Genomic DNA, 12,237 nt, shown 5'->3' on the forward strand with positions numbered 1-12,237 from the left:
CATATATATATATATACATATTCTGTAAATAAATGATGAGGATGAGATTGAGCTTATATATATATATATATATATATATATATATATATATATATATATATATATACATATACAGTATATGTATATATATATACATATATATATACATATATGTATATGTATATATATACAGTATATGTATATATATACATATATATATGTATATATATATATATATATATATATATATATATATATATATACATATATATATAATACAAAAAATAATTAATATACTCTATTATTATTGTTATTGTTGATGATTGTATTGTTTGGATCAGGCATCCATGATAACTTGAGATGAAGCAGGATGTTATCCAAATTCCGCGCATGCGCAATAAATATATTTTCTAGCCTGTTAAGCTACCAGGCAGCTAGACAGATGTAAGCTAGCACAGATATAAATTAGACAAAGAAACCTTGTGAAGAGACTGAGTGAAAAAGAGTTTAAAGTAACGGAGGGTGAAAGGAGCGACTGTGACACAAAGCTATATGCGTTATTCGATATATATGGAAGTATGAAATTGAAAGGTACGCCGCCACTATGTCTTTTTAAACTTTTTGTGAGCAGTCAGTGCAGAGATTAGCTTTGGCTAGCTGCTAGTTAGCCGCTGTTGTTTTCCCATCAGCAGATTGTACCAAAACGTGAGGGTTTGAGTTAGCTTGGTTAGTTAGCATCCTGTCACAGGAATCAGTGAAGGCCCTTTGTTTTACACCGGGTGATGCGGGGTCTAAACAGCACATTACCAATGTAACTTAAGGTGTCCTCAGCTAGTTTGTGTTGCAACAATGAGTAATGTAAGTCAAGCCTGGTAATATGTGGACAGATTTAATGGTAACATGGTTTGTGCTAAGATAGCTGATCGGTGCTAGCTGCATTTGCGGTACAACGTTAAGGCTAAAGTGAAGTTAACATTAATCTAGCTAGTGGGGACATTCATGTTAGCTTTGGTTAGCCAAATACGTATTGCTCATAGAACTGACAGATTCGCAGAAGCGAATTGTTTTCCTTTTCAATTGAACAGGAAAACCACATTCTTGGGTAACGTTAGCTAAACTAGCTAACATTGTAAAGGACGAGTGAAGTGATACCGTTGAGCGATATTAATGATTGTTGTGGAAATGAGTGTTGACAATGTAGCCGATGTGTCGCTAACATTGAGCTGTTGCTTTCTACTGATATCGATGGTTTGTAGTCACATCCGCGCGCATCTCAAATAGCGTACAGGCTAAAGTAAGCTGTGACGTTGAATGAAATGTATGATCGTATAACTTTCAACTAAGTTGATGCGAACTAGCTAGATGCTTCTTCGGATAGCATCCTTTCTGTTGTGTTTAAGGCGAGGCTGTACGACTCCAGCTAATCTGTTAGCCAAACAAAGTTGCATGTGATTCTAGAGTTGGCTTATTCAACAGACAGGCCGACCATCATTTCCTAGAGCTATACAAGATAGCACACCACATCCAGTTAACATCTAACATCCCTAAAGCTCACACTGCCACTGCATGTTATCAATCAACTATCTAAACATTAACTTTTGCCCTCATTTTGAAAACAACGTTGCATTGACTATTTCAGTAGCTCCAGTTTTCTAGGAATTTTACTTTATTGTCAGTTGGATAATGTCTGTCCCTAGATAGATATGACAGGTCTGGTTTGTTGTTAGAACTGTGACTTTGTTGCCAGATGCTTCAGAATTGTTAGTGGATAACTTGAATTGTACATGTTCTATGTCTAATATATGTTTTGTTTTTTGTCTTCCTAGAGTGGAACATGAAGATGGGGCCATGAAGGATCCTGTGATAACTTAGAAAAACTGCATCTCTGTACATTTCAACCATTCAAGAGGTGACTAGGAGGTTTCATTTCCTTGCTGAGGCTGCATGATGTAGTTAGTCATAGTTAGGATTATAGCTGAAGGTGGTTCGGTTGCTGCAGTGTACTGCAAACAAAGTTGTTAAACTTGTCACTGCAAGCAAACATCTGTATACTTGCTGTACTCACTAGCTTTAGGTCTGTTCATTCATTCCATCAATGATACTTCATGGGATTTATATGCAAAGACACTAAATGTCCTTGTTATAGTCCCTGCTTGCATATTTATAATTGCACATTAACAATTTAAATATTTATAGCCTCTAACAGAATCTTAACTTAATACAAAGAGGAGGGAAAGTGATGTTTTACATAAACAAAGGGGGAAACGGCTGTAAAGTGGCCAAGTAAGTACACACACGCACACACACACACACACACACACACACACACACACACACACACACACACACACACACACACACACAGAAACAAACAGTAATTACATGTGAGTTGATTGTTACTCTTAGAACCAGGGATTCTGCAGTGTCTATTGTAAATCACATGGTGGGACACTCGCACAGACAGAGAGTGACCTCTGGGGAGGCGAGATGGTGGAAGAGCAGTAGTTTCATCACTTCTCTGCCTTCATATCCTCTCGCCATGGGGACACTTTTTTTGTGATTCTTGCATCATGCAAGTCATTTGTCTGCGTACAGTCTGTTAAAACTCTGTGTGAAGTATAAATCAGAGGTAAAGATACAATCGTCTTGACATTTGTAGGTTTTTGCCTCTGTCCTCATTAGCCAGGTTTTTTAAGGATACATCGAAACACGTGACTCTGAGATGGCTCGATCGGAGCGTTTATAGGCCTCGATATGAACTTCACTTTGTGAGAAAGGTGAAATGAAATGTGCTCACTAAAGGGGGATGTGTCCCCTTAGTGTCGAGGGATGAGGGAACATGAAATATTTGCAAATGCGGTTTCTGCTTTTACAGCACACGTGTCTGAACGTAGCAGATGTTGTGTTTACTTTGGCATCCTGCTGGATTAAGAGCTGGGCTGCTTAAGTTAAATGAAATTGGCACGTTTGCACATGAATAATGGCTGTTATGACTAAATAAACACAGGTTTATTAGCTGTAGCCTAGCCTGTAACTGACTACTCGGCCTATGCGGAGGTTGCTGAGCATCATTGTCAACGTGTTAACGTTGTGACGTGAGACGTGGTTTTTCTACAGTATGTTTCCAGTTAAACTGCCACGATAGCATCCATGTGTGTGTGTCCTTCTCCCTCTGCTCATCATCAAAATCAATCAGTAGAAAATCTTGTGGAAACTAAAGATGAAGTGTAACGTAATGCATCATCGGGTGTCACTGTTGAAGGAGCTGTGTTTAACATTCTGAACATTAATATTGCAGCAAACAGACATTTGTTATGTAAAGATATTTTGGAGCAATGTCTACCTGAGCAGAGAATGAAGTCGCTCTGTGTGTGTGTGTGTGTGTGTGTGTGTGTGTGTGTGTGTGTGTGTGTGTGTGTGTGTGTGTGTGTGTGTGTGTGTGTGTGTGTGTGTGTGTGTGTGTGTGTGTGTGTGTGTGTGTGTGTGTGTGTGTGTGTGTGTGTGTGTGTTATCCGAGCTTCCCCTTTGCTTTGTTGACATAGCCGGGCCAGCCAAGCGTGCTTTTAGTGCATGTTAGTGCACGTGAGCGTGCCCCACTGGTTAGCTCACCGCCGCTGTACAGCACTACTGCGCTCATATGGCGGTCGCAGCTGCTAACGTTGGTGGAAGCGTAGCTTTACCCCCTCAGGTAAACACAGTGGGCTCTGTCTGCACTGTTGTCGTAGTTAGCACCGTTAGCTGTGAGCCCAAGTTAAAGTTTTCTTCGTACAAAATTCTCCTTTTCTTCGACAACCCTGACTGCCAGAACACACCCTTGTATCCAATGTGTCGTCGCTGTCATTTGGTCGGTTGGTTGAGAATAGCTTTACTTCAGACGTGAGGATGTTGGGCGTTTATATGGCCACATAGTCTAGCACTGCAATGACAGAAGCTGTCTTGTTTGTCCATTCAACGTTTAAGTAAGCACTGTTTTTTTTTTACATAATCACAGAGCATATCATATGTAGCATGGATACATTTGCAATACTAATCACGACACGTACTGAAACCTGCAGTAGAAGGAATCCGCATTGTTTCCTGCTGTCCCAGAGTTAAGCATGTTTCCAAACTTTGGTCTCGGGTCATCGAAGTACAACATTTCAGGATACAGTGAGAATGCAGACTCTATTTTTTCGTCACATTTGGTAATAATTATCAGATTGAAATCATGTGAAGGATTTTTTTTTTTCAATATTTTTTTTTCTGTCAGGCTTATTATGTTAAATTGTGAATGTATTCCCTATGTGTAATTGATGCTGCTAATTTGTGCAGAATGAATGTAACCTTTCTGTTTCCTTGACTGATTAGTGCTTAAAGGACGAAAGTGAGTGGTACTCCGAAGCCAGTGATGTCACGGGTTCCCACCCCTCCTCCTCCTGGGGAGATGTCAAGTGGACCTGTGGCAGAGAGCTGGTGTTACACACAGGTATGTGCAGAACTAAACTCATCCGGCCATGTTCTATACACCAAGGTGATGGAGCTGGTCCTGTTTTACATGGCTTATAAAATGTTTTAGACCCTAAAACAAAAGCTGCCAAATGGAATTCTGCCTTCATTAACTGTGTTATTTACATGTGTGTAGATGCTACTGAGTTATGTCAAAATGTCTTATGCTGTATCTATTTAATTCAAATTACTGCCCCCCCCCCAAAAGACCTATTGATGGTGATAAAATTCATTTTTTACTGTATTTCAAAAGGCTGATTTCTGCATATTTTTTCTCTCCCAAGGTTAAGGTGGTGAAGTTTTCGTACATGTGGACCATAAACAACTTTAGTTTTTGCAGAGAAGAAATGGGGGAGGTGCTGAAGAGCTCAACCTTCTCCTCTGGCCCTAATGACAAGATGAAATGGTGAGTACCTCCATGCTTACAAATGTCACGAGCTTTGTTGCATTAATCTATCCGTCACATTTTAATCTCTTCCAGTGTCCTTGTATTTCTTACGAATGTTATTGAAAAGTCTGCATGTTTTATTTAACTTCGGGAACTGTGCGCACAAGTGATGATTACAGTCTCTCAAAGCAGGAGAGAATCGCCCCCGAAGGCTCGTCATCGTCTTGTGTTCTCACAAACGTGATAAAAGCCGTTAAGACTGTCTTCGTTCTCGTTTGTGATGTTGCTGATGCGCAGTGTTCTCTTTGTGTTTTCTTCTTCTTCTTGCCAGGTGTCTGCGAGTCAATCCAAAGGGACTGGATGATGAAAGCAAAGATTATCTGTCGTTGTATTTACTTCTTGTTAGTTGTCCAAAAAGCGAAGTCAGAGCAAAGTTCAAGTTTTCTTTGTTGAACGCTAAAAGAGAAGAGACAAAAGCGATGGGTGAGTACAGGCAATCAGAACCTCAGCACACCCGCTGTACTGAATAATTACTATTCCTTTCATCCATAACCTTTATTGGCATTATTAAGAATGCATTCATATTGTTTTCTCGTCACAGAAAGCCAAAGAGCATATAGATTTGTCCAAGGCAAAGACTGGGGCTTCAAAAAATTCATAAGGAGAGACTTCCTCCTTGATGAAGCCAACGGACTCTTACCAGATGACAAGCTCACCCTGTTCTGTGAGGTAATTCTACTTTATTTGTATTCTTCAACTAATAAAGGGTGCAGTCTTTCTCTTCATGTACCGGTATGCTGTAAATTGACCAAAATGATATCACAGAGCACACACTTGCACACACTGTTGCCGAGGTTCTGTCGTGTTTGACGTGGCAAACAAATCACTGAATCGTTGCATTGATTTTTCGATGAAAGCGTCAAAATCACATCGCTGTTGGATTGAAATATCACACCCCGAGTGTAACCTTATTTGAATCGAGGCCGGAGTCTCTTAATTCTTGTTGTGATCAGTTCACCCCTGAGTGCAAGCCGTCGTGCCATTTAACTACAAACACACTGTTGGCATTTGCTTCAAATGACATTAAGCTCGGAGGAAGTGAAATGCCTCCTCCACCTTGCTTGTTTTTCCAAAAATAATTGAATTCAGTTTGTCAAGAAGAATAAATGTCTCCGGAAATGTTCTTTTCAATGGACAAGTTAAATGAAGTGTCAATGGATTTTGATGTAAATGCATTTTTTGGCCAAATACTGCCAGGACCAGACAGCGTGCCAGCAGACAGCACTTGCAGAGATTCAACAATTTCAGGGAAATTGCCACTTTGATAAACAAATTGCTTACAAATTAAAGACAAAATGCCTTTCCTCAGCAATTAGGTGTTTCAGCAAAGTTAATTAAATTTGGTTTTCAAGTGTTCAGAGTCCCTCCCATTGTAGGTTCCTCAATCTTGAAAATGTGCTTGAAAAGGAGCAAATTCAAAACAAATTAGGCGGTTCTCCAATGCAGTAAAAAAAAAAAAAAAAACACATTCGCTGCTGGATGTTTAGCTCTGTCGAGACTGTCCTCTCACTTGTGTTTCTCGTGTACAGGTAAGCGTTGTCCAGGACTCGGTGAACATTTCGGGCCAGTCCAACATGAACATGCTGAAGGTGCCAGAGTGTCAGCTGTCTGATGACCTGGGGAACCTGTGGGAGTGTTCACGCTTCACAGACTGCAGTCTCTATGTGGGAGGGCAGGAGTTCAAAGCCCACAAATCCATCCTTGCAGGTAAGACCGTCCCCAGCCACCAAAACACTTTAGCAAGTAGCAAACCTGGAGAGAAGCCTTTTTAAAAAAAAAAAAAAAAAAAAAAAAAAAAAAAAAAAACGGCCCTAGCAAGACGTGCCCATGCCCCTTCTTAATGGGCTCTTGTGGAGAGATGGAAGGACCTCAAAAGACTACGGTGGGCTTGTATTCCAACTTGATTTGTAGCGGCCCAGTTCTGCAGTGGGCTCTAATCCCCACTACCTCTGCGTGGCCCTGCTTGACCCAGATGACTGTAGAATCCAGGAGATTGAGACGCTGGCTCTCCTCTCCAGCGTGTCTCCATTAGACACGCTGGAGAAATGCTGACAAAGTGGAGCTATATGGATTTAGCTTCTAAGATTCTAAGACTGTCATAGTTCAATACTGATGTTTTGTGCTTAATCCATTAAATATATATCTGGCTTTCGTTCTCAAAGCTTCCATTTGTCACACAGTGTTGATTTGGTGTGCCAACGTGCTTAATAAGATGTTCGACTGCTCGATATATTTATAGGTGTTCTGTTTATTTCTTTGACAGCGAGGTCACCGGTCTTTAATGCTATGTTTGAACATGAAATGGAGGAGAGTAAAAAGGTAAGAATAACTATTTTACAACTGCTTGTTGTTCTGAGTCATGTTACGCTTTCCACCGTGACACAATGCTGTACCTCCTGCATATACAGTAATTATTGCTTCTTTTATGGAATATTTGTTCGTAGCCAAGTTGAAATGAGTCGTACGGAAACCTCTTTGTCTTCTCTTGCAGAACCGTGTCGACATCAGTGACGTAGACCCAGATGTCTTTAAGGAAATGATGGGCTTCATTTATACGGGAAAAGCCCCGAACCTGGAGAAGATGGCAGACAATTTGCTGGCAGCTGCAGATAAAGTAAGTCGTAATTGAAACTTCTGCTAATATTTTTTTTTTTACAAACATCTGCCTTCCACGTCTTGTTGATGGCAGAGGAAAAGCTTCCTTTTTATGTTTTGCTTTGTTTGGCCAATCATTTTCTCTCAACTGTACGCATTGCTTCAGTCTGTCAGATAAACGCAAATATTGTTACCGGATAAATCCTGTGTTGAGCTGAGCTCCAGCCAACACATCACTGGGACATGGACATGTACCGGTGTTCCACGTACCGGTGTTCCACGTACCGGTGGTTCCACGTACCGGTGGTTCCACGTACCGGTGGTTCCACGTACCGGTGGTTCCACGTACCGGTGTTCCACGTACCGGTGTTCCACGTACCGGTGGTTCCACGTACCGGTGTTCCACGTACCGGTGGTTCCACGTACCGGTGGTTCCACGTACCGGTGTTCACACGTACCGGTGGTTCCACGTACCGGTGTTCACACGTACCGGTGTTCACACGTACCGTGTGTTCACACGTACCGGTGGTTACACGTACCGGTGGTTACACGTACCGTGTGTTCACACGTACCGGTGTTCACACGTACCGTGTGTTCACACGTACCGGTGTTCACACGTACCGTGTGTTCACACGTACCGGTGTTCACACGTACCGTGTGTTCACACGTACCGGTGTTCACACGTACCGGTGGTTACACGTACCGGTGTTCGCACGTACCGGTGTTCGCACGTACCGGTGTTCGCACGTACCGGTGGTTACACGTACCGGTGGTTACACGTACCGGTGGTCCCACGTACCGGTGGTCACACGTACCGGTGGTCACACGTACCGGTGTTCACACGTACCGTGTGTTCACACGTACCGGTGTTCACACGTACCGTGTGTTCACACGTACCGGTGGTCCCATGTACCGGTGTTCACACGTACCGTGTGTTCACACGTACCGGTGGTCCCACGTACCGGTGTTCACACGTACCGTGTGTTCACACGTACCGGTGTTCACACGTACCGGTGTTCACACGTACCGGTGTTCCTCCATTGAGTTGAGAGGCCAGCATTGTATGTCAGTCAATGAGGCTAAAAGGGTAATGTGGTCTGTTGTGTAATTACACCGCTGTTAGGCTGCATCTTATCTGACATAATTTCATTATTGATAACCTATAAAAAATATAGTCCGCTTCAGCCCCCCCCCCCCGTCCTCACCCAGCATTACAGCACTCTTGTACAGGCTGTGAAAAATGTAGAATCCAATACGGCCCGGTCTCTCTTCAACACACCCCACTGTATGTCTGTGGAGCTTGTAATTCAACATCTGGGGAGACTGTCAAAGTAAGTGCTGATTCAAGTTAACAGAAGTGATTGAGGGCGTAGTAAGTGGTGTGGTTTCTATTGGATGCAGGCGCGCATCAATAATGGACATTTCTTGTCCATTGGTAACAAACGTGCTCCTGAAATAGGACCACGTTCTTGGCAGTGTGGAAACACACTTAACGACAAGAGAAGTGCAGTATATTGAGCATTACAACATAAGATGGCTCAGTACAACAACACATATGATCGCTGTTCAGTCCCATAATGTGGTGTTATGTTTCCAGAGGATGTACACATTTTGCATTTCTAATAAGTGCAGCTCTATACGTGCAAAGCAATGTTACTTGGGACTGTACTATGAAGCACCCTATGATCTCCCAAATCTCCTCCTAGACACTTATCATTTTCTATCATCGGTTCACAGATGAGTCCCTGTTTTAGGGCAAGTTATCTGTATAATGAATATAGCATCTAACTTACATTTGATGGATTGGTGTTTACTGAATAGTGAACCAGAATATTGAGCAACAACCTTACTTCCCCCTTCAATCAAACTCATCCCAATCATTGCTTCACTGATAGATCACATAGACCGTGTGGTGAAATAGGGTAGTTCCTGCTTTTTTTTTTTTTTTTTTAAGCTTGCAGTACAAATTAAAGGAACCTGCTGGTTGGACGTTTTTGGGTTTTCTGTTTCTAGTAGAGTAAAACTGACTTGAGAGTCAAACCGATTTCAGCTGTAGCTTTAATGTGCTTTCAGAAGAGTTGAGACAAAACCTCAGACCATGGGGATCCACTTTGCATCCAGGCCGTAACCACATCTTTTTGTGTGTGTGTCCCCCCCCATCCCAGTACGCTCTGGAGCGTTTAAAGGTCATGTGTGAAGAGGCCTTGTGCAACAGCCTTTCAGTGGAGAATGTGGCCGACACCCTCATCCTAGCAGACTTGCACAGCGCCGAGCAGCTCAAAGCACAAGCCATAGATTTTATCAACAGGCAAGTATCGCAAAAAAGAAAAAAAGAAAACCTCGAGTGATAAATTCCTGCTGCCATTTCTGTTTACCCGCCCTGAATGCTTACCTTTTTATCTCCTTGCCATAGGTGCAGTGTCCTGAGACAGCTGGGCTGTAAAGATGGAAAGAACTGGAATAGCAAGTATGTAATTAGCTGATATATGTGACACAAGATTAATAACACCCTCTTATCTCTTCCCCCAAACCAGATGCATTAGAATTCATTGTTTTAGCCCAGGCAGACGGAGTGCTATTTGCCTCTTCAGTTTGAAGCTCCATATCTTTGTATCCAAGTTATTAATAGACTCATACCTGGATAAACCCTGGAAATGGAATATTTGCAGAATTTAAAGAAAGAAGGGAGGTGGTCGCCGTGGGGTTTTATTTGTTTCTCCAGATGATATAGTGTGTTGTCATAGGACACCTTGAAATGTTGAACTTATTTCCATGCGTGTCGTGTTCAACATGTGAAGACGTTCTAATTCTGCAGTATTTTGCACAGAAAGCACTAATGGCCCCCTTTTTTTTTCTTTTTTTTTTTTTGCAAGTTTACCATGCAACTCACAAATCAAGTGCCCCCTTATTTGCTTTGTCATTACGATCTCATTTATGTTTATTGATTTTTAATGTGCACATTTTCATGTCTTAGTGTTAACTTCAATTTGGCCTGTGCTTACAGTCATGCTACAGACATAATGGAGACTGCAGGCTGGAAGTCAATGATCCAATCCCATCCTCACTTGGTAGCCGAGGCCTTTCGTGCCCTGGCGTCAGCACAGTGCCCGCCCTTTGGTCTTCCCAGGAAGCGTCTAAAACAGTCCTGACTGCCTGACTGTGCCCCGGGACTTTACTGGAGGTGTGAAGCATGGGTTCACAAAGGACGGACTAGTGAGGATACCACTCTTTTATTTCCACCAAAACTGAACACACTTGAATAAAGAAGAGTGGAGCTTTCTGGCCAGGGATTTTGGGGAGGCTGGCACGCGGACATCAATGGATTGGGGAGAAGAAAAAAAAAAAATTGGTAAAATTGGTGTCGCTTGCTTGCTTTGCTGCCCCAACTGAATTCCGTTCAGCCCGGGTAGCAAGTCAAGCTGTCTGCTACTGTTTTTTTTTTTTTTCCCTGTAATTTTAAAAATGGCCTTAATATATCTGCCATTGCTCTGGAGCTGCTCCAGAGTACTTTGTCTATTTTACTCTGTGCCTGCCTTGTCACAAAGACCAGGCCACCTCCAGGTTGCACTAGTTCCCATGAATAGTCATTTTGATATGGAGTTCTATAGGAACGTAACAAAGGTTTAACTAAATGGGAAATATTATATATTTGTAATGTTTAGCCCGTTTTGTGACTAGACATTAAAAAGCATGAACACTTTCAGTGCAAGGTCAGTTCTTTACACTTTTTAAAATATGTGTATGCCCCATATTGATGGCACCATTTCTATGTAAATGACAGTTGAACCATCTTCAGAAGACCAGTGTACAAGAAAGTCTGTTCTATTGCATATTTGTGGGGAAAACTTGTGATCTGCCATTATGAAGACCCAGTGTCAGTCCTTCTAATTCACGTAAGACGGAAAAAGTGTCTCTACTTTGGCCCTGCTTTATTAAAACATTGGAAGTATTTACTCAGTCTCCCATTTGAATGACATATTCCAGATCATACGTCTGTGAACCGTTCTAGATTAAATTTTGAGAATTTCTGTCTTTAGTATTGCCAACTTGCAAATATTATATATTCTCAATATATTGTGGTAACTAAAAGTGGAGAGACTAATGCATGGTCATGTTATTGTCAAAGAAAGTGTCCAAGTACCAATTTTGTTTTTAAACGGTTTATTTTCTGCAATTATCTGACATATGTGGTGCAGAATGAAATGAATTGAGTATGTGCAAAAAGAATCCTCTAACATGCTTGGACATTTGTAGGATGCTGAGCATCACTTCTACTGGCAATGTTATTCTGTGTTTGAATGGGGGGGGTCGTCATGTTTATTCAGTCCGTCTCGTATGTAGTGTGTGGTGTGACCGACACTTCAGAGGATTTTGTAAATTAAAAGAGTAGCATCGTTTTTACATGATATTACTCATCATTCAGAGTCATGTTGAGATGTTGAAACTTCTTTTGTTTGGAAAGCAGAAAAGATGAAGTTGTGGTCTGCAAGAATGCCTGCATTAACCCATTAAACCATTTTCCAGCAGTCTGAAGAAGCCCAGGTTCTTTTTGTTGTTTAGCTCAATGTGACAAGAGATGTCAGTCGAAGGAAGGGTGATTATAATCCGTGCGGTTTCTTTTTAATGGTCGTGTTTATGGATGAGTGTCAGGCGGAAGTGATTACGTGTTGGTTTTTTTTTTTTGTCTCCACTGGTTTTCTTTTAATGATGAGATTAGAAAACAGCACCGT

General features: G+C 41.7%; 1 protein-coding gene across 1 annotated transcript; it reads left to right on the plus strand.

The window, feature by feature from the left end:
• The first annotated feature begins 408 nt into the window (after window positions 1–408).
• On the plus strand, window positions 409–12,033 carry spopla (speckle type BTB/POZ protein like a). The gene is made up of 12 exons (XM_068738104.1): window positions 409–570; window positions 1,806–1,888; window positions 4,327–4,444; window positions 4,749–4,870; window positions 5,184–5,335; window positions 5,454–5,581; window positions 6,442–6,619; window positions 7,176–7,231; window positions 7,404–7,526; window positions 9,673–9,815; window positions 9,921–9,974; window positions 10,512–12,033. The coding sequence occupies exons 3-12, from the start codon at window positions 4,367–4,369 to the stop codon at window positions 10,654–10,656; spliced, it is 1,179 nt and encodes a 392-aa protein (XP_068594205.1). The 5' UTR covers window positions 409–570; window positions 1,806–1,888; window positions 4,327–4,366; the 3' UTR covers window positions 10,657–12,033.
• Window positions 12,034–12,237: the final 204 nt, after the last annotated feature.

The sequence above is a fragment of the Cebidichthys violaceus genome, unplaced genomic scaffold (genome assembly GCF_023349555.1).
Source record: "Cebidichthys violaceus isolate CVI_PGR_0920_01 unplaced genomic scaffold, fCebVio1.0.p SCAF_11, whole genome shotgun sequence".
Lineage (NCBI taxonomy): Eukaryota > Metazoa > Chordata > Actinopteri > Perciformes > Stichaeidae > Cebidichthys > Cebidichthys violaceus.

What these genes read in the sequence shown, in the direction of transcription:
- spopla (XM_068738104.1), top strand. Translation starts at nt 4,367, where the DNA reads ATGTCACGGGTTCCCACCCCTCCTCCTCCTGGGGAGATGTCAAGTGGA. An exon ending in AGAAGAGACAAAAGCGATGG is followed by an intron (nt 5,336 to 5,453) that starts GTGAGTACAGGC and finishes TTCTCGTCACAG; the next exon opens with AAAGCCAAAGAGCATATAGA. An exon ending in AGCTCACCCTGTTCTGTGAG is followed by an intron (nt 5,582 to 6,441) that starts GTAATTCTACTT and finishes TCTCGTGTACAG; the next exon opens with GTAAGCGTTGTCCAGGACTC.